Genomic DNA, 22,288 nt, shown 5'->3' with positions numbered 1-22,288 from the left:
AGGGGCTCTAGGGTAGGTAATTGCTGATGGTGAATTGATTCACAAAGCTAGCACTAAATGTGGGGAATGCATATCTTAAACGAAAAACTGTCGGTGGCCATATGGGCATTAGTGTGGAAAATATGCTCTAGGGTCTCAAGTGGTAAGACACCTGGCATTGATGTCTCATAAAGCATTAGATTTAGGGTGCGATTCTTATTGGGATAAACCAAATTCTGAGAAAAAAAAAAAAAGAAAAAAGAAAAAAAAAAAGGGTGGGGGGGTGGGGGTGGGCTCTAGGGTAGATAATTGCTGATGGTGAATTGATTAACAAAGGTAACACTAAATGTGGGGAATACATATCTTAAACGAAAAACTGTCGGTGAAAATAGTGGCACGGATTCAAATAGTAAAACTGAGAGGTTGCCTTTTCATAGCATTCCTTCACCAAAATGCAACTATTTCAGAAATTCACCACCACGGATGCTAAGAAAAGTCATGGTTTGCTTGATTTGTTAACTCTAAAATAGTTTTCAAGAACTCATTTTAAAAACAGGTCTTTTTATAACGAGTTTTCAGAAAACTGAACCAAACAGAATTTTTTGTACAATTTTCTATTTTCTGTTTTTTGAGAACAAAAAATTGTTCTCACAGTTGCAAACCATGCAAACCAAACAAGGCCTTGACTATAGAATGCAGCGTCTAAAGCAGAAGAGATCTGTCTTACTCCAAATATCTAGAAAATTGAAGTATCTAAATAAGCTCCAAATGTAATGCTTGTTACGTTGAAGAAATGGGAGTGTACTGTAGTACCCCAAATCAGAACAGAAAACATTGGTCACCCTTTATAGTATATAATACATAGTCCAACAGCATTCATTACAAGTACCTAGATCTCATACACACATGAAAATTCCGAACATAAGACTTATCTTCTTTGGCTGAGTCTAAAATACATTACAATTGCCACAACCTCTGAACAAGGAGACGAGAAATATACTTGTCAAAAGGTCATTGGACCCTTTAGCTGTGGTGCAAGAGAAGTGGTTTCGATAACACTTTCTTCACAAAACAGACTATTTTTCCACGTGACGAGTAATATATTTTTACCAGGCAGATCCAGGCCCCTTTACTTCCTCAGAGTGAGGAGATCGAAGCTGCGAAGAGGATCATCTCTTGTGCCCTTTGTGAGTGCAGTACGAGTAAAAGATGATTTGGCCTCAACTCCAGGTTGGGTTCTTTGTGCAGTAGACAAGCGGCCACTGCTTGAGAGTAATCGGCTTGAGCGCCCCTCAATGGGTTCACCAGATCCCGGTCTGCTGCCTGAGACGACAAGTCTTGAACGCCCCTCAATGGGCTCACCAGATCCTGGTCTGCTGCCTGAGATGACAAATCTTTTTGAGGAGCTTCCATTTCGAGAAATTCGGCTCTTTTCTGAATTAGGTTGCTGTTGATATGAGCAAGAGTCATTATACAATACGTTACAGTACAAATTCAATAAAACCAATGCATAATTTATCTTCAAAAATATATAATACCACGTCCTTGGATGAAGGTACATCCTCTGAAGTCCTTTGTCTGGAGTGATTTCTTCTTGAAAATACTTCAACAGCACCCGAGAATTTCTCTCGAATCTCTTGCCCCACTGGATTAAACAATTAAAATACAGGATCATTCAATGCTGAATTCACCAGAAGTAGAGACAATTTGTAAAAAAAGAAAAATCACCAAAAATTCATTCACCAAATAAGTAGAGACAAATTGTAAAAAATTTCCACCAGAAATCAAGTGCCCTAAAAAGCTGTCATAATAAACGATCTGTCAATGTTGGTTTGAGTTAGAGGAAAGATCGCTGCCTCCTAACCCATAACCAAAGCCCAGAACACGAATTCTTTTAATTTCAGCAAGTAGACTATACCAAGCAATTGAAAGGACAAAGCAATTACTATCTTCTAAACTTCTGCACTTACAAATCAGTAACCAGTACTCAGATATGGCACCTCTAACATATCTAGGTATGTAAATAGCAAATACCTGAGGTCCTTTCTGGTCTCTCTGCAGATGGTCCTGCCTCTAAACCTGCGTTCCCACTGGGATTCTACAAAAAAGGTGAACAGAGATAAATAACATTGTCAGCAGAACAGAAATACACGAGAAAAAAAGTAGTTACAAGCACTGACCCGTCCCTTAGAACTGGCACCAATCTGAGGATACTTCAATATAGTCCAATCAAATATATAGTCAAACTGATAACCTGCAGTAGTAACAATGCCAAATGTAGAAAATATAATCGTGTTCACTCTGAGTTACTCAAGAAAGTAAAAAAAAACAAAACTTTGGAGCATAACAAATTAGAACATAAAACTTATATGCCAAATAAAGAACAATTGTGTTCTTCAGTTACCTTCACGAATAAACAAATCTCGGAAAAGCCGTTTCAGATATGAATAATCTGGTTTGTCTTCAAATCGTAATGATCGACAATAGTGGAAGTATGATACGAACTCTGACGGATACGATTTGCAAAGCACCTGTTTAAAGTAATTGCATTTCAAGCAAACCCACATTTTGCTATATTACAACTATAGCAATGTAATCAATAAATTGAGTTTAGCCAGCCATTGAATCCGGGAGTTGTCCAAGCCCAAGCTGGAATAAGCCCAAACTCAGGCCAATATGTAGCAGTCCAGGATCAGGCCTAAAGAATAATTAGTTGAACTTGGATCCCGCCACATAAGGAAATCTTTAAATAAGTAGTAGTAAATGTCAGATTTAAGCATATTTATTATGTATTACTCAATATTTTGAGAAGGTAAGCCAAAATCTTATCATTAATCAAGAATCATTAGACCGGACTGCAACAAGCTTGAATTTCAACGAGTCCAAAACCAGTCCAAATGCTAAATAGCTCTAAAGCCCAAAAGCCGCCCTATGGGTCAACATGGCAAGTTCAGGCAAACCTATAAATTGGGATAAATGACTACCACAACCAGGTCAGAGCATCAACCTTAGATCTACCATTTCAACCTAGATTCCTATATGATATATACTCATGGAAAGGCATAAAATGTTATGCCTTATCATGAAAGGCAGTGATGCAGCCATGGAAGCGGCTGGAAGAATACCTCTATTGGAGTCAGCATCTTCTTTTCGCTGATCTTATCGTATTTCTGCTTTTTGGTGCCAGCTTTCAACCCCTGCCAGGGAAGACTAGCACAAAGAAACCATGTGCAGTTAATTAGGACATGCAAAAGTAATGTTGCATTTAAGATCTATCATAATGTAGAAAATGCCTAAATCAACTGAGGAATATTCAACCTTCCTCTTAGGAAATACACAAGCACGTAACCAAGTGATTCCAGATCATCCCTTCTGCTTTGTTCTGCCAGCAAAATAAGACACCATTAGACAGAACATAACATGTCATGGATCTGAATCGAGGCTATTTTCCATTATGCTGGTCACATACAATGACATGGCACTCACCAACTCCGGCATGTGTGTTAACACTAGCATAGCGAGCTGTGCCTGTGAGATTCTTGTTTTCTCTACCAAGAAAAAAATTGATAAGTTCCACAGAAAAAATATCAAAGGCTAACACTGTCAAGAAAAATAAAAATAAAAAATAAAAAATAAATAAAAAATGAAGTATTGGGTTAAAGGACTCTTGTAGGCAGTCCCAGCTACCTATGGGTACGATAAACATCAGGCTGATATCAAATTCAGAATTTAAATAACATTTCCCAGTTCCCCTTGGCACCAAAAAGAATAAAAATAAAAATAATTTAAAGTGAAAAAGAGGTTGAGTATGATATGATGTTATGATGCCTAATATATCTCTAACTTCACAACTTAGAGCCCCTTTGAAGATAGGGTTAAGACGACAACAAAATAGGTGAAGCCTCCATCAGAAATCCAATATTCTACTCCCAGATTTAGCACTCTTGCAGCTATATTTTAATTAATCATAATAACTTAGGATATGAGTTTTTTAGAATATTTAATATGGGTTGTTAGGCTCTGCATTCCACGAGAATATTTAATTTAGAAGCAATAAATAAGTAAGGTATTGGAGAGCAGCCTGTCAATATACAATGCCAATTTGGTAAATAATGACAAAATGACCTGTGCTAGAGGAAAATGCCAAACTAGCTACATTTACCATTTTGACAAGTATTTCCACAAGATAAAAATGAGCTTTAAGATATACTGAACAGATTAAATTGCAACTGTAGCTTGCAAGGTAATACAGTGTAGTTACCTGTAAGGTATGTGCTTATGGGTTTGAAGATCCCTATATTTCTTTGCAAGACCAAAGTCGATGGCGTATACCTGTAATAAAGAATTAGAAGCGTTGAAAATCACATTTCAACAATCTCTTATCCATAAAATCATGCAACTATGTTTTATATATGTCTATATATACAGGAACATTAACCAGTTTAGATCCCACCACAACATGATCTTGGGGAGGGAGAACTCTGCAACTATGTTACATGGACTCAGGTACGTGTGTTGGACACGAGTATGTATCCATGTGTCGGAAGGGTCAAATCTCCAAACAGAAGGACACATGGACACGGCTAAATATTCATTTTATTAATTATTTTATTTTATTTTCTAGAGTAAAGTAATGTATTTACCTAATATAATGTTCAATATAGGCATTTAACTCATTTTAAAGTAATAATATAACATAATTGAATGATTGAATATGCTTTTTAAGTACATGTCCAACCAAAAGTGTCGGACACATATCCATACCCATGTCCGAGCAATATGTGTCTGACACGGGTACTTCACTACTTTTGAGGAGTCCAAGTAACATAGCTCTGCAAAGACCCAAATATTTTACAAAGTCGCTGCAGTGAGGCTAGAACTCACACCAATGAAAATGATGTTCATTCGTTTAACTGTTGAACTAGACAAAGGAAACAGCTTTTATGTCCATACATATATATACACGCATGAATGTAAAAGAGTTCTCATCCCGTAACCAATTTAAAGGCTTTACTTCAAATTATTCACTGTAAATCATGTCACACAGCAAACTTCCAAATGCTACCACACATAGCGACAATGTGATGCAGCAAACTTCCAAATGCTACCACACATGAGGCAATGTGACCTAGCAAAACCACACACATGCACACACACCAATAAATTTGTCCGCCATGTGAAGTGCATGTGACCCAATTTTGATTCTTTTTTAACAGAACGGTGACGGCAAGCAGTTATTTACAATTTTTTGATGAACTTCAAGGGGTTTTGTGCCCAAAATAATAGTGTAAAGGAGTTATTTGCAAAAAGGTAAAAGTTCAGGGTTCTTTATTTTCCTCATTTTGCCTAATATAAAAATCAATACTTGATAATCATCAAGCAAGTACATGTAATACAAATTGCTACATTCAGTACAGCACAACATGGAACAATTACCTGATTAGCTTTGCGTCCTAGGCCCATCAAAAAGTTGTCAGGCTTTATATCACGGTGAAGAAAACCTCTCGAGTGCATGTATTCAACCCTGTTAATCTGAAAAGATAACAATAGGATCATTACTCGGATGGATGCTCAAGGTACATTCATTGATTGAGAGTAGTCCAAAATACTTACTAATTGATCTGCAAGCATTAATACTGTTTTTAATGTGAGCTTCCTATTGCAATAGTTGAATAAGTCTTCCAGGCTTGGTCCAAGAAGATCAATAACCATGACATTGTACTCGCCCTCAGCTCCAAACCATTTGAGATTGGGAATTCCCGCTTCATCAAAGAAAATCAAATTGATTTAAGCCCAGATCTACTAGGAGATTCGTAATGCAAAAGAAGTGGTTTGTTGTAATTAATGGAAGAACCATCCACTTTCTCTTGTTCCTGTTCATAACTCCTCCTTGGACTCGTTCATTTAGTCACTTGACCATTCATACTTAATGACGAATTCATTTGTTGGTCCTAAACTGTTCTCGAGCCTACTAAGCCCAAGCCTTCTTTCTGACTTCTAAAACGGGGAATGAAGATCACACACAAGTCTATTGATGTGCTCCTATCTGCATTCCTAACAGCCACAACCCCTCCTAATACAGCCCTTGTGCATGTATCATTTTGTATTCCCCGTTGACCTGGCCGGCCAAATCACTGATTTGTTCAGAATGAGCAAAGCATCAGCTCCAACTTAGCACGAAATGAAGTGCACTACAGCCACAACATATTGGTCAAAAAATACAAGTGACTTGACTTTTTGATGACATCAGTATTTTTTTCTTGGACTTTCTTTTAGTTGAAAATATAATTGAAAGAGATCGAAGAAACAAGAAAGGGAAGGACAGGTTCCCCACCTACGGGAAATTAAATATATTAAATTTTGAGTAGATTTAAGATATACAATCAAGTATTATGAACACATAAAATTAAAGTTGAAGACAGATTGTTTGAGAAGTTTAGTCCGACAAAGCAAACACTTTGAGAAAGTGTTCCCACATCATAGTCTCTCCCAGTAGCAACTTTATTGCTGACTGTGATAAGACCACCCTATTATCAGTCAAAATTGCCCTACTACAACTTGTGCACCACCTTATCCTAAATCTAAAGTATAATATGAATGAGAGAGAGAGAGAGAGAGAGACTTACTTCCCCCTTGGAGAAGCATATAAATTTTCGACTCATAGTAAAGTTGAGGATGCTTGGTCTTAACAGATTCCTGGAGGTTGCAGTTACAAGAAAAATAAGGTCAAACGGTAATATGAAGTACTGCAATATATAAATGCCTAAACAAACAAAACCTAGTTCTGCATCCATCATTTCTTATTTTTCCATTAAGACATAGCTAGGAAAGAATGATATAACATTTTCAAGAAAATGCAAGTGGCATAGGCTTCAACGGTATTGGTATAACATATGAAGCCCTGTCAAAACCTTAAGTGCCATTTATTATGTCACTAAGGGTCCCCATTGAGGAACAATGCTACTAACATAATGAAAAGAAAGGTTTAAGTCAATCAAACATCATGGAGGCAAATATGGTTACATACTCGAATATTGATATATAGCATCAATTTCCTGAAAGGTCATAAAGCAAATGCCATGAGTAGACATAGCTGGATTTGTATTACATGATCGGAATAGAATCATTTTCTTGAAGAGATTTCCAAATCAAAGTAAACACACATGCAATAGTAACAAAAGGAAGCAAGTATAAAAGCAAGCATTGAAAATCCTATCAATTTTGTCTTTCCTTTTTTTTTTTGGAAACAATCAAGGACAATCATCGTGCATAATAACTTAACACAGCCATATAAAGTATAGAATGTTCAGGTCACATAAAAAATCAACATCACCCAAATATATATAAACACTCAACAAAGTTGAACAACATTCAATTCAAAAACCAGTAAACCACATCAATATCTCAAATCATTTATTCAACAATGAGGGAGAGCACTATACCATCTTGATAGCCACTTCCTCTCCACTTTGTACATTAACACCTGAATCAATAAAAAAATTTACATAAATATATATATATATATATATATATATATATATCAAATTTATTTTATAAGTATCTTATAAACCAAGAAATGCGACTAAAGAATCGTGGTCAAACCTAAATAGAGCTCTCCAAAAGACCCACTCCCTATTTTCCTCCCCTGCTTAAACTTCCCACCAATAACATGATCCATGATAAAAATACTTCTTCAATAAAGTTTCCACCAGAAAATCTACTGCGACGAGCTACTTCAACTCATTTCAGCATTTATTAGTGTCCAAAAACCAAATCCAGCAAATAATTAACCCAAAAAATCAAAATCCATCAAATATGACAAACTAACACGCCAATCGATTAAAAAATTTTCTTGGGGCTTCAATTATATTTCCAAAGATACCCGTCAACTATCACAGTATATGCACTACACAGTGTATGTAATATCATAACCCCAAGAAACAAAAATTAGGATTCAATCAACCTAACTCTTCCCAAACGCCGCCCCAAAACAAGCATAAATATTTTATTCACAATCATAAACCACCTTTTATAGCTACGTCTTTTTACAACACAATCAAAACCCTAAATTCAAAGCATCGTCGAACCTCATTGATCAGGAAAACACTGATATCTGCCCTATACATATAAATATAAATATATATGGACTGATTGCAATAAAAGTATCAAACAATGATGATTGGGGGACAAACGAGCGAAGATTGAGAAAGATAAAGACGAAAGTGTTGTGAAAAAACAATCTGTTGTGTTTGTGGAAAGTTACGTGATGAGAGAGAGAATTGGTTAAATAAGTATGGAAAAGAAGAAGATGCTATGCATATGCTAGAGAGAGAGACAGATGGTAAAAGGAAAATAGGTGGTGGCGATTTGCTTTTGCGTTTTGTTTGTTTCTGTTTTAACGCTTTTTTATAATTATATCATATGTGCGTGTGATTTGTTGGTGTTTTTTATTTTTATTTTTTAGAAAAAAATAAATAAAAAACTTTTTGAGAAGACCAAAAAAAAAAAAGTTTGCCAATATAATCGATGAGTGGATTGTTATTTTAACCCCTTTGATTGTTTTTCAACTTAAAAGAGTTTTTATTTAAAAAAATTACACTTTTATTTTAAAAAAGAAAAATATCTTAGTATGCAATAGAGATCCGGAATCTATCACGTGCCTTAAAATTAAGGTATAATGGCAATTTCTTAAAACTATAAAATTAAGGTATAATGGCAATTACTTAAAACTAATTAAGGTGGTATTTGTCCATTTCTTTAAAAAGCCTATTTTTATTTTTGGAATATTAATTAGTATTCAAAATAAATCAACTTTATAAAAACTAATTGAAAAAAATTAAAAGATTTTCAATAAAGAAGAACAATGTGTGAAAAAATTAATCCACACTTTTTATATAGATCGTTAAATTAAATCTAATGGTCATTTTTCAAACTCACCTTCATCCTTTCCTTTTTACACAAAATCATTCTCATCCTATTTTTTGTTTCTATATTTAATTTTACCATTACTACTTACGGTAACAATAAAAGGTAATTACCAAAATAAAAATAGAAACATTTGAAAAAAAAAAATAATACCAGTATATATTACTAAAATTTTGTTTTTCTTTCAATTTTTGCAACAACAGTATGATATTAGAGTCTTTTCTTGAGAAATAATAGTAATTACCGAAAAATATACTATAATGTTGTTTTCTCTAGTATAATAGTATGTGGTTTTTTTTGCATTTGCACATTCTAAAATTCAAATAAATATATTTCTTAGCTTAAGTAAATTTACCAACAAATATATTATAATGTTGCATTTTGGAATATCGAATTGATACATTGGAATTGAAATTGGAGAAATTTTTATTTAAAGTTTAAACAAAATTTCTTTCTATTTCAATTTTAAGACGTCTCAATTTTCCCAAATTGGCTTAACTAGATTTTGAGGAGTGGCGTTTGATACAAATTCTCTTGTTGAATTTTTTGACACTTATTTTCAAAGATATAAAACAAATTATGTCTCTTTATCCTTCCCAAGTGAATCATCTAAGACTTGTGTTATTCTTTTTTGTTTGACAGAAACGTAAAAAATAGAGGTGAAATGAGCCACAAAGATATTTCTTTCAAATAAACAACTAAAAAAACAAAATTTTAGTAATATATACTGGTATTATATAGATATATATATATATATATATATATATATATATATATTTAGGATAAAGTACGGCCACACCCCCTGAGGTTTAGCAAAAGGACACACAGATGAAAGTTACTCATTTTTTTGGACAATAACACCCCTTCAAGTTTGAAAAATGGACAAAGAGACCCTAATAATGATGAATTGACTTTATTACCCTTTAATATAAAATTGATATTTTAATTAACTTAAATACCCTTCAATCAATCCCAAACCCAAACCCAAACCCTCTCTCTTTGTATGTATGTATGTATGTATGTCTGTATGTATACACACACTACATAATCCCCGCCAGACGAATCCTTCAGCCGCCGCCGCCATCATCATCCCCAATTCACCGCTTCTTCACAACCGAGCTCACCGCCACAGTTCCTCATCACAACCGAGTCCGCCGTCGCTATTGCTGCCATCACGCGGTGAATAACCGAGAAGCTCATAGCCGAGCTTCTTCTTTCTCGTCGGTGCCGCGCCGGTGTTCTCTTCGTTTAACCGGACAAATTTAACGGTGACCTGTTGTTCTCTCTTCCGAATCACCTTCGCCGTTGTTCTCTCCGTTTCTTCCGTCCTTGTCCACTGGCACCGACCGTCGCATCATACGACGATCACCCAACCCTCTCAGATTCGCCTCCCAACACCCGATCTCTTCGATTCACCTCCCAACCCTCTCTGACTGGATCTCTTCGTTGTCCAAATTACAACACCAAAACATGAAAAATCTCAAATTATAACTCTTCCACAAGCATTACTCTGCCCAGAAAATGAATGTTTAACTTGTATGGAACCACCCATCTCTCATCATCTCTCTCGTCAATTCTGGATTCTTATAGTACCTAACAAAGGCAGTTTTCCCTCTGATTCATATCTCACCTCGCGGAGGATCTCCAAGTGGATTGTAACCCATACCTGGAACCTTTTCTAGATGCAACTTGCTATAAACAAATACAGAACCAACAGTTCCAATCATGGACATTTCATCCGGAAAGCCAAGAGTGGTCAGACCACAAGTTTCTGTCACCCTTGAATAAGGAATTGCACAATCAGTTTCTGTATAAAAGAAGTTCAATTGACATCAAATTTTGCCTTAGGAATGCATTAATCCCTTAAACCTTAACAGAAAGTCTTAAATTTCTAAGCAAAAACAAGTGGATGTACCTACTAGAAGGGGTATATTTAAATTTTTAACCGGTGACCTACTCTTCTCTCTTCCGAATCACCTTCGCCAGTGTTTTTTCCGTTTCTTCCGTCCTTGTCCACCGGCACCGACCGTCGCATCATACTTCGATTCACCTCCCAACCCTCTCTGACTAGATCTCTTCGTTGTGTGGGAGGTGTGCGGCGTCGTCGTCTCTCCAAGAACAACAACCCACCTCCAAGAAACTAAACCTCCAACCACCCTCCTCTACCTCAGCCGCCACTAACAACGGCTGCGGCAACCAATTTCACGGCTTTACCAGGCACCAACGTTTTCTCCGTGTGTGTATATATATGTACGTATGTATATATAAGGGGCTAGAGCGTCATTTTGTAAGGTCTGATATTTTGTAATATATTTGAATTTAATATTGAGGGGTAATTTTGTCTTTTCATATGACTAAGGCCTTGTTTGGACGGAATTTCAGAAGAGGGGGTGTCATTGTCCAAAATGAGTAACTTTCATCTATCTGTTCTTTTGCCATACCTCAGGGATGTGACTGTACTTTACCCATATATATATATATATGTTTTGATTCACGAATCTATTTGCGTAGATATATTAGTTATTGTTCAAATTAGATTTATATATGTTGAGGGTGAAATTCACGCGATCCGATACGACACCGTTTTCCTGCAAGGAAGAGAGGAGAAGATCGATGAACTTTGACGGCACCGGTGTGGTGCCTACTAAAAGCTCTCGGACGATCAAGTTAGTCACCAGAGGTCTAAAAAGAAGGCAGAAATTTAATAATAGTTTTTTCGTTGTACCTTATTCCCGAGTCGTCGTCCTATTTATCATCGTTTCCCTTATTCTAGATAAGGGAATTTCATCATCCTCATCCCATGGGACTTATCCCATGGACATCTTATCCTTGATAAGATTTGTCATCATTCCCATGGAAATCTGATCCTGCATAAGATTTGTCATCATTCTTATCCATGGATATCGTTACCTCTAATAATAAAATATTATCGTTGATTGTGATACCCTCGAATTTCCGAATGCGGGTTGGCTAGGCCCACGCCCGATTACCCGAGGATATCAAACAAATTAGTAATAAATGAATACAAAATACAGATAAGATAAACAAGAATAAATAAAACTGCTGAAAAAAAACTAGAATGATAATCCAAAACTGAAAACCTCAAAATAAAATTTTATAAATAAAGTAATAATCTGATACATCAAACTTTTCCAATTCCAATACAACTTGGAAATCCATCTGGTGGACCCCTAATCAAAACCAACACTGGAAAGCGAACAATTAAAAAGAAGTCCACTGCTAAACCATGAAGAAACCTCCTACGTTGTTGGTAGAATGAGTAGTCGTCTCTACTCAGCACGAACAAGCTCTAAGACCTGGAACCGTCCGTTACCTGAAAATAATAGTGGGTCAGGCCAAACAAAGACCCGATACACAGATACATCCTAGATGTCCCAACCATATTTATATAGTCCGTAATAGATAAATATATATCCACACTACAGGACTCTCACTAAACTATGATGAGGGTCTCAACCTGAATAGACGGTAACATGCAATACCCACCTGAGTGGGCATGACTACCTAAGCCTAACAGGGTATACCTCAACCAACATAGCTAGTTACGTATCCTACTGCATATACGCACCCTAACCGTCGATTATGAGACTCAAGCTCAGATCGCGGTACCATAATAATATATATAAAATTCGTTCACATTCATCCATAAGAAATTCAGTAAGTCGTTCGGCGTATTCAACCGCACCGACTCATATATATAAAGAGGATTTTTTTTTAACAACCCGTACCCTTATTCCAAAATAGGTAGGACTGAGTATTTCGAATCAGTCTGTCCCTAGTATGCCACCGTCTCATACCGGTGCATACAATCCACAAAATTCATATAATTGATTGAACGGGTAAAACTGTTCACCAATTAAAATCCATAAGGTAGGAATTAGCGTTTTGAGCTAAACCATACCTAGTATGTCACCATCCCATACCGGTGCATACAATCTTCCATATCCATGTAAATTACAACATATAAATAATAAGCATGTAGTTTACAGTCCAAAACCAAATATCCAAATAATTGCAGAAACATATTTAAAGTTTCAGCAATTTAAATCCAAGAGTTAAACTATATAGTTGCAGGAAACAATTAATAATTCAGCAACTACCATCCAGAGCATGCATAGATCAAATCTAATACATCAATGACTCTATTATGCATTTAAAATAAATTCTATAATCACATTCTAGTCCAATAAATCGGTATATTAATTTAAGCAATTTAATTCCTTCCATTCGGTAACAGCGTACTAAGTTGTATACTTGTATTATGTCTTATCTTTTAGCACAGAGCCATGCACTATGCCCCAAGTCCAATTTATTAATTTAAAAAACTTCACTGTGCTTTTAATCTTAATTTAGAATCATTATATAGCACCCTAAATTGTCAAATTAAAACTAGACAATAAACTTCCTTCCAGCCGTTAACCGCATGCAAAGTTGTTAATTAGCGCACTGTTAATTTCATTCACTTAGAGGTCAACCTTACTTAATTTAAAGAATTAATAACACCCTAAACCAACCTTATAATCCCTCTGTAAAACCCCAGAGTCAACAAAATAGTTTCCATGCTCCAAAAGTAACAATACAGTTCGTAAAAAATAAAATTCTGAAAACACTATTGAAAAGAGCCTTCTCCAAAAAACTGGAGAAGGCTTTAAACCACCTAAAGCAGGCTCCACATTTTAGAGCCTTCTTTTTCTTCCTTTGAGCCTTCTCCTTTGCTTCTTATTCCACTTGCATAATTGTATCTTTTATGCACTGAGAGCTTATAACAATACCTAGGTTGCATGTTAATCATTTTAGTTTACTTCCCACACAGTTCCAGATTCAAGAATCGTCCACACAGTTCCAAACAGAGCCTAAAAACTACTCCAGAACCCATCCAAACAACCCTGTACATGAAAACCATCATAGAGCCTGCTCTAAAAAAAAGTGGAGCAGGCTCCAAGCATCCTAGAGCTGGCTCCCTAGCCCTTGGAGCCGGCTCTGCAAAGGGGGAGCTGGCTCCCCACTTCTGGAGCCGTCTCTCTCTTCCCCTCTCTGAGAGCTGTTCCTTCCTGCTTCATTTTGCATCATCTGTTCATCTCCGGCCTCTTCCTACCCTTCTGTTCTTCCTTAAGACTAACTTTAACAGTCTAATATTTATACATTGCCATCCCAGTATTTGGTTTACAACAGTAAGTACAACAACAATAATTAAAACCATAATAGTTTCATGCTTTAAAACTAACCACGAAGAACAAAGATGCGAGGAAAATTTTAGACATATTGTAAACATATACAGATGATTATATTGGCATATGATAGGCATGCAAAAACTCAATTAATATTTAATTAAAACCCTAGAGACCATCTAAGAGTGCACAGAACACAGGCCAAGGGGAGAGAGACAGAATAGAACTTGTCTTTACAGTTTTGGATTCAAAACCATGTCACTGTCTTCCTAAGCTTTCCGACAATGTCCGAGTACTGTCAACTCCACCTTCTACTGCTCAGCCTTCCCTTCTCCTAAGTCCGAACCCTAATCCGCAGCCGAAACCCTCACCTAGGTTACTCTGTTTTCCTCAAACCCTCTCTCTGTTTTCACTCTAAAAGCTCTCTGTAAAATAAACCCTTATATACGTGAATAGGGTTTGTGTTTATTTTCCAACCCTAAAATGACCTATTGTTGTATTTATATAGGCTTAAAGAAAACCTAATTCCTATTCTGAGAGGAGACAGGAAAAAATAAAATTATACTAAGTCGGCTAACTCGTGAGATTAAACGAAACCCTAAAATTATAATATTCATTTAATAATAATTTTCTAATTTAATTATTAATAATTCTTTATAATTAAATTAACCCAAACATACATATATCCCCATAAATACATGAATATAAAATCATGAGTATTAACCGTACCCATGTAATCCAACCCATCCAATCGGCTAAAAATAAAAATAAAGCAACTAACCACAATTAAATCAAATAGACTAATTAATCAGATACGGAAAATTCAAATACACTATGAACAATTAAATCAAGTAAAAATAAAACAATTAAACATATAACCAATTTGACACATAAGTACCTAGCCACAAAATCAAATTAAAATTACACATAGAACATAATTTAAATTCCAATCTTATCCTTTTGAAAACTAGGGGTATTACATTGATCACCGAAAAGATTTGGCGGCTGGTCAACACTTGGTTGCCTCTATCGTTAGGTCAAGATATGTTTATTTTTCTCTATCAGTTGCCCCCCATTCCCAGACTTGCTCGTCTAACTTTGGGAATGTAAGATTTTTTTTTTTTTTTTTGCCCCCGGCACTATTCGGGAACAGTGCCCGCGGGTACTGTTCATTGAACAGTAGAATATATATATATATATATATATATATATATATATATATATATATTCATTTTTCCCTGCCCTGGGTTCCCGCGGGCACTGTTCATATGAACAGTTGAACAATAATTTTTTTTTTTTTTTTTCCCTGCCCTGGGAACAGTACCCGCGGGTACTATTCATATGAACAGTAACTTTTTTTTTGGTACGCTTCCCTTGGGTACTTTTCCTTGGTTTCTATTTTTGGTACCCTTGGGTACTCTACCCTGGGTACTATTCTTAATACCCTTGGGTACTCTGCCCCTGGGTATTTTTAGTTCTCTTGGGTAATCTTCTCCTGGGGTGCTCTGCCCCTGGGTACTATTTTTACTATTTTTAGTACCCTTGGGTACTAGTTTTACTCAGATCGTCACTCCTTTAATAAGGGAATTGAACTTTACGAGCTTTACTCAGCTCACCCCTTTAGTAAGGGATTTTTATTTACTATCCCTTATTGTAAAGGGATATTAATTACGGGATTCATTCAGCCCGGGTCCTTGTAGTACAGGACACTCATTTATTATCACTTTTATTACGGGAATATGGATTACGAGATTCATTCAGCCCGGGTCCTTCGGGTCCTTGTAATACAGGACACTCATTTACTATACCTTATAGTACGGGGATACGGATTAAGGGATTCACTCAGCCCGGGTCCTTATAATACAGGACATTCATTTACTATCCCTTATAGTACATGGATACGGATTATGAGATTCACTCAGCCCGGGTCCTTGTAATACAGGACACTCATTTACTATCCCTTATAGTACGGGGATACTGCACGTATAAAGATAATTGACCAAGAGTCAAGGCAACTGAAAAGAATTTTATTAAAGACCATCATTGCCTCAAGGCTTATTAAAAACAAGATAACACGTGAGGGAGCTACCCTCCATTTAAAATGATTAACTAAGATACCCCCAGTCTTTATATTGTGAATGACTTGATAAGGCTAATTCCAGCCGTGAGACAATTTCTAGTCGGTATACTCATCTGAGTCCTTCTCATGATATGTGTTATTGCTCTGGCTGAAGAATGATCTCTTATATTTAGTGTTATTTTCATCCCTGGCAAGAGGGGCTGGCCTCTTCTTGTCCTCTCCTTCCTTCCGTGCACTCATGGTGTCTTCAGCGTTAATGTGTTTTTGCGCTTTGATCAATAACTCTATCATGCTGGTAGGAGGTTCTTTTGATAAGGAGAACAAGAATCTGGAGGTTTGGAGTCCTCATATGAAAGCAGTCAAAGCTACCTTATCGTCCACCTCTTCTACCTGTAACATCTCTGCATTGAATCGGGTGATGTATTCCCGAATCGACTCTTCCTTTTGTTACTCCACGGTAAACAGGTAGGTAGCCGGCCTCCTATGCCTCTGACCTGCAATGAAGTGGCTCACAAACTGCTTACTCAGTTCTTCGAAGGTGTTGATGGTTCCTGGCTTCAGCTTGTTGAACCAAACTCTTGTTGATCCCTTAAGTGTAGTGGGAAAAGCTCGGCATATGATTTCGTCTAGCACAGCGTGTAAATGCATAAGAGCTTGAAAAGTTTCCAGGTGATCGAGGGGATCTTTGGTCCCATCGAACCTTTCGCACGAGGGCATCCTGAACTTGCTAGGTAGTGGACATTTCATAACGGCGGGGCTAAACGGCAAGTTGGTCCTTTGTACCAGGTCATCTACAGCGGCAAGACCTTTCCCTTTCAGAGCCTGCATTACATTTTCCATTTTCCCCTTAAGATCCTCAATCTGCAGGTCGAGATAGGTAACTTTCTTTGTCTTTTCCTTAAGACAGAAGGCTGTGCTTTCAAGAGGTCGGGAACTCCGTGGGAGAGATGGGTGGACCACCTCTTTATGTTGGGTTCCCATCTGACTTTGTTCCACTTCAGTTTCATTTTGGGGGGGATGATTATCTTACTCTTCAAGATTCCCATTCCTTCCGTTTGGATTTGAGAGATCTTATCGTGGCAAGTTTTGTTGAACCGGTGGAACAAGATGTTGCAGGAGTGCATTTTGCTGGATCAACTGGTCCATACCTTGACTCAGAGTTTGGACCTGCAGTTCCAACGCTGCAAGCCAGTCTGGTCGTTTGGGACGTCCAGGTTTTCACCCAACTCTACCCTTTAACCAGATCCCTGCAACGGTATACCTTCGGTAACCATACCAGACTGCAAACGTATAAACCCAACAGAGTAATTAATCGATTCAAGGGAATCATCGTTCTCACAGACGGCGCCAACTGTTGAGGGTGAAATTCACGCGGTCCGATACGACACCGTTTTCCTGCAAGGAAAAGAAGAGAAGATCGATGAACCTTGAAGGCACCGGTGTGGTGCCTGCCAAGAGCTCTCCGACGATCAAATTAATCACTGGAGGTCTAAAAAGAAGGCAGGAATTTAATAATAGTTTTTTCGCCGTACCTTATTCCCGAGTCGTCGTCCTATTTATCGTCACTTCCCTTATTCTCGATAAGGGAATTTCATCATCCTCATCCCATGGAAATCTTATCCTTGATAAGATTTGTCATCATCCCTATCCAAGGAAATCGTTACCTCTAATAATAAAATATTATCGTTGATCACCAAAAAGATCTGGCGGCTGGTCAACACTTGGTTGCCTCTATCGTTAGGTCAAGATATGTTTATTTTTCCCTATCAATATATATGGGTTTAGATGCATAATCTTACCAAGGTATATGCATCTAAAAATATTGTGGTTGGTGGAGAGGGGCGTGGTTGTTCAAATTATATATATATATATATGGGTTTAGATGTATAGCCCTACCAAGGTATATGCGTCTAAAAATGTGGTGGTTGGTCTAAAAATATGGTGGTTGGTGGAAAGGGGGGTGGTAATGGCCATTGTTGGAGGGTGAAAGTGTAAGAGGTGGAGATGGCCAAGTGTGGAGATGTAAGAGGTGGAGAAAATAGAGTGATAGATATAGAAGAATAGAGAGGAGAAAGAATATAAATATAATAATGGTAAGTTTAGTATTTTTTCGAAGGTTATAATAAGGGTGAATTGTTATGCCTCAAATGTTGTAGTTTTGAGGCACAACACAAGACCTCTTCAACAGGAGCTGAAAAATTCATTACATTCAATTTTTGAGCAAGGATCTGAATGCTGAAAAGTCTAAAGTGTCCCTCTCTATACCTGAATAAAAAAGGATAAAAAAATAATTAAATGTGAAATGACTAAAGTGTACCTCTTTTTTTTTTTCTTTCTCTTTTTATATATAATGGCATTATTTGAAGAGAAAAAGGGTATTTTCGAAATTTTGTATTTTTGATCATTTTTTCAAACTTAAATCACTTATATACCCAAAAATTAAAAAAAATGTTAGGCGTAATATTTGCCCAAAATTTAAACATTAGGGTGTTTTTCTCACTTTGCCCTTTTAAAAATTGTGTTTAAATGTATTTGGTAATCATTAAAAGCTCTTACCAACAGGCAGTGGTTCAATGTATCAGGCCCTTAAGTTAGGGTTCAGGCAGCAGTGGAGGCAGGATAACTTTAAATAATAATAATAATAAAATAATAAAAAAAATATCACTTAAAACATTTTTAATAGTTACTAATTTTAGCTTAGAACTTTTGAATGAAGTTATAATTTGGAGCTTTTAATGTTCCATTTGTTACCACGGAAAATATTATCCTTTTTTAGGTAAAAATATATTTTTTTTATTTTAATTTTTGGGTGTTTGACAAAAGTTTATGTCAAGGTTGAGCTCGAGTCCATCAGTGGACGTGTAAAATAACTTGTCTAAAATTGATGGGTAAGTTATTTTGGTTATATTTTAATATTTTTTCCTTGTAAATATTTTATTTTCTGAAAAATATTTTACATCCAAACAAACGAAAAATTGTGTTGGGTTTTGAGTAAAGATTAAATATTTTAGGTAACTCTTTTTCCTTACACAATTTTGTTCTTTTTTTATTTTAAAGTCAAATTTGGTAACATCCTATGAAAGGATACAATTATAAAATTAGCAATAGAAGTATTTAAAAAAATATTATTACCAAATAAATTTTAAAATAATTTAATTATGAAAAACACTTAATATAATGTGTTACCAAACATCTTTAATATGTAAGTTATGACAAAAGCGTTTTGTTTTGTTTTGTTTTGTTTATTTATTTTTATTATTCTATCAGCAATCCTGACCGAACTAAAGTTGCTTTGGGTATTTGTTATGGAAACTCGAATCATCTTCCCTGCAATTTAACTTGCCCCACCAAGATCCCGCCCTGTCCTGCCTATTAAGATGGGTTTATAATCACACCCTAATAGAGTTAGAGAATTGTTTAAAAACAGTGTTTAAAATTCACTAAGCCCCATGCACCACCGATTAATAATAAATATATAAATATATATTGTTTTATTAGTTATAATTTTTAGGAAAAATTACACTTACATATAATTAGGATCCTTAAATAACAAAATGGTCTAGTTTAGATGTTTAATTTTCACTTTGGTTGAATTAAGTAAAATAATTACATATGCATCAATAACTATTGTTTAGATCCAAAATGCCTTCTAAATACTTATTCCAAAATACTACTAAAAAATATTGCCCATAAATCAAGTACTTTCTTAAAATAATTTATTTACTTGAAAAATTTAGGAAAACAAGATTTTTCCTTTAACTTTGAATCATATTGTTGCAACTTTCATATATATACACACATGATAACTTATACAAATATTAAAAAATATTCAATATAACAAAAAATCGGGCAATCAAAGATTAGTCCCCAAAACGAAAAATATAATTAAACTCAAGAATATATAAATCGTCTTTCCTGTGGTGCATGTCTTGAGATGATCATCAATATGGTGGCTCAATTTCCTGTGGTGCATGTCTTGAGATGATCATCAATATGTTGGCTCAATTAATTACTTGTCTTATCAATAAAAATAATAATTGTTGATATACCATTTACTTAAGCAACCATTTAGTTTTTTCATGATTTCCCTTTCCCGTGCATGTGTACTGTATCTGTATATATGTGTATAATTAATGTGTGTGTGTATATTTTTTCATATGAAAGTTTTCACATTTGTAGATTTATATTAGTATGAATTAGGAGATATGATTAAAGTTACGTGCATATAAAATTACGTATATGTATACACACACACACACGATGAATTTCCACTTACCCAAAAAAAAAATTCTATATACAATGAATTTTCATTAAATTATTTGCATATTTATAAATTGACATTTGCAGGTTTGAACGAATATAGATAAGGAGATATGGTTAAAGTTTTTTGCACAAAATTAATAATATATATATATATATATATATATATATATATGTTGTTTTTTTATTTTATTTTGGCAATATATACACCATATGCAAAAATGCCAAGTTGAAAGTCAATTCAAATATCTTGTTTTTCTAAATTAAATAATTATTTGATTTAGGAAGGATTTTTTGGTATTTTAAAATAAGAGTTTGGGGGTATGTTGGACCTAAACAATGGTTTTTAATACATATGTAATTATTTTACCTAACTCAACCAAATTGAAAATTTTACGTTAAATATAGACTGATTTGTTATTAAAGACTCTTAAATCTACTTAAGTGTAGCAACTGTAGTTTTCCCAACTCGTGCATAAGTGTAGTTTTTAAATTATTTTAAGTGTCGTTTTAATGCATATACAATATTTTTGTTATTATATTCGTTAAATATTTTATTATACTTAATTTTTGTTTTTTTAGAATTTATCATAAATTTGTTCTTAAAAAAAGAGGTAAAGTACATTGACACCCCTTGAGGTTTGTCAAAAGGACACTCAGTTGAAAGTTGGCCTATTTTGAGACAATGACACCCCCTCAAGTTTGATATAGCTACCAAAGACACCCCAATGGTAATGAATTAATATTTTTACCCTTTGACTTTTATATTGACCAATTTAAATGTTAAAATGACAATTATAACCTCATACACTTAACCATTTGTTTCCTTCTCCTCTCTGTTATCTCTTCCTCCCAACACCAACACACACATACTGTTACACAGATACACATATACAGATACATATATATATACACACAAAGCTGATCTTGCTTTTTACAGAACAACGAATCCATCATTGCCGGATTTTTCTCTCTGGCTGTACTTGCTCGCCGGCCACCATCATCTAAAGCTAATTTCGCCGTCGCCACCATCCACGGCCGAGCCATGACAGCACCGTCTTCAGCCTTGCACATCACTGAGCTCGCCGCCGCTTTCATCACAGCCGACATCATCAAAGCTGAAGCTCTTCGCCGTCACCCTCATCTACGCCGCCACCGATTCATCTCTGCCATCACCCATTAAAGGAGGCAAAGTCGGCTTTGGAGTCGAGGATAATAACGACGAACTCGCATCCACCAGATCCGTCCGGACCCACCTGTTGAAGAAACTGGCGGCGCCTGTCCCCACCGGCACAGCTCCGGTTCTGCCTATATTTGACGCGATGGCTCCTAGACCGTCCCTAACTCCAGCGCTTGCCCCTGGACCGGGAGGACCTCACAACACTTCACCGCCGATCTACTTGTCTTCTTCATCGACGACGTCCTCGATCCGTCACCGATCTGGTTGTCTTTGATCCGCCGGAGATGGTGGCCTTCTTTCAGTTTCCGGCTGTGAAGAAAAAGTTGAGGAAACTCACAATCATGCCGCCTTGTGTGTGTATATATATACACATATATATATATATATGTGTGTGTGTGTGTGTGTGGTTGTGTGTATATGTGTGTGTGTATATATATGTATCTATATATGTGTATCTGTGTAATAGTATGTGTGTGTTGGGAGGAAGAGATAACAGAGAGGAGAAGGAAACAAATGGTTAAGGGTATGAGATTATAATTGTCATTTCAACATTTAAATTGGTCAATATAAAAGTCAAAGGGCAAAAATGTCAATTCATTAATATTGGGGTGTCTTTGGTAGCTATATCAAACTTGAGGGGGTATCATTGTCCTAAAATAGGCTAACTTTCATCTT

The 22,288-nt window shown here is 35.8% G+C and overlaps 1 protein-coding gene across 1 annotated transcript; it reads right to left on the bottom strand.

Moving 5' to 3' along the window:
• Positions 1-801: 801 nt before the first annotated feature.
• On the bottom strand, positions 802-8,351 carry LOC132306783 (casein kinase 1-like protein 10). The gene is made up of 14 exons (XM_059804348.1): positions 7,582-8,351; positions 7,422-7,462; positions 6,606-6,675; positions 5,593-5,741; positions 5,416-5,511; positions 4,241-4,311; positions 3,466-3,527; positions 3,298-3,361; positions 3,105-3,189; positions 2,384-2,510; positions 2,160-2,233; positions 2,014-2,077; positions 1,518-1,624; positions 802-1,426 (listed from the first exon to the last, which is right to left on the bottom strand). The coding sequence occupies exons 1-14, from the start codon at positions 7,655-7,657 to the stop codon at positions 1,109-1,111; spliced, it is 1,404 nt and encodes a 467-aa protein (XP_059660331.1). The 5' UTR covers positions 7,658-8,351; the 3' UTR covers positions 802-1,108.
• Between the last annotated feature and the right edge of the window lie 13,937 nt (positions 8,352-22,288).

The sequence above is a fragment of the Cornus florida genome, unplaced genomic scaffold (genome assembly GCF_030987335.1).
Source record: "Cornus florida cultivar Cherokee Brave unplaced genomic scaffold, ASM3098733v1 CherokeeBrave_3.0.0_Hap2_Chr05, whole genome shotgun sequence".
In the NCBI taxonomy this organism is placed as follows: domain Eukaryota; kingdom Viridiplantae; phylum Streptophyta; class Magnoliopsida; order Cornales; family Cornaceae; genus Cornus; species Cornus florida.
The sequence above is the reverse complement of the archived record's forward strand: the minus strand, read 5'-3'. Positions and strand labels throughout refer to the sequence as shown.

Bases quoted from the DNA above. Each gene is read 5' to 3' on its own strand.
- LOC132306783 (XM_059804348.1), bottom strand. From the start codon at position 7,657: ATGGATCATGTTATTGGTGGGAAGTTTAAGCAGGGGAGGAAAATAGGG. The intron at 5,742-6,605 runs GTAAGTCTCTCT...TCTTTGATGAAG, and splicing joins TATGCTTCTCCAAGGGGGAA to CGGGAATTCCCAATCTCAAA. The intron at 2,078-2,159 runs GTCAGTGCTTGT...CCTTTTTTGTAG, and splicing joins GTGCCAGTTCTAAGGGACGG to AATCCCAGTGGGAACGCAGG.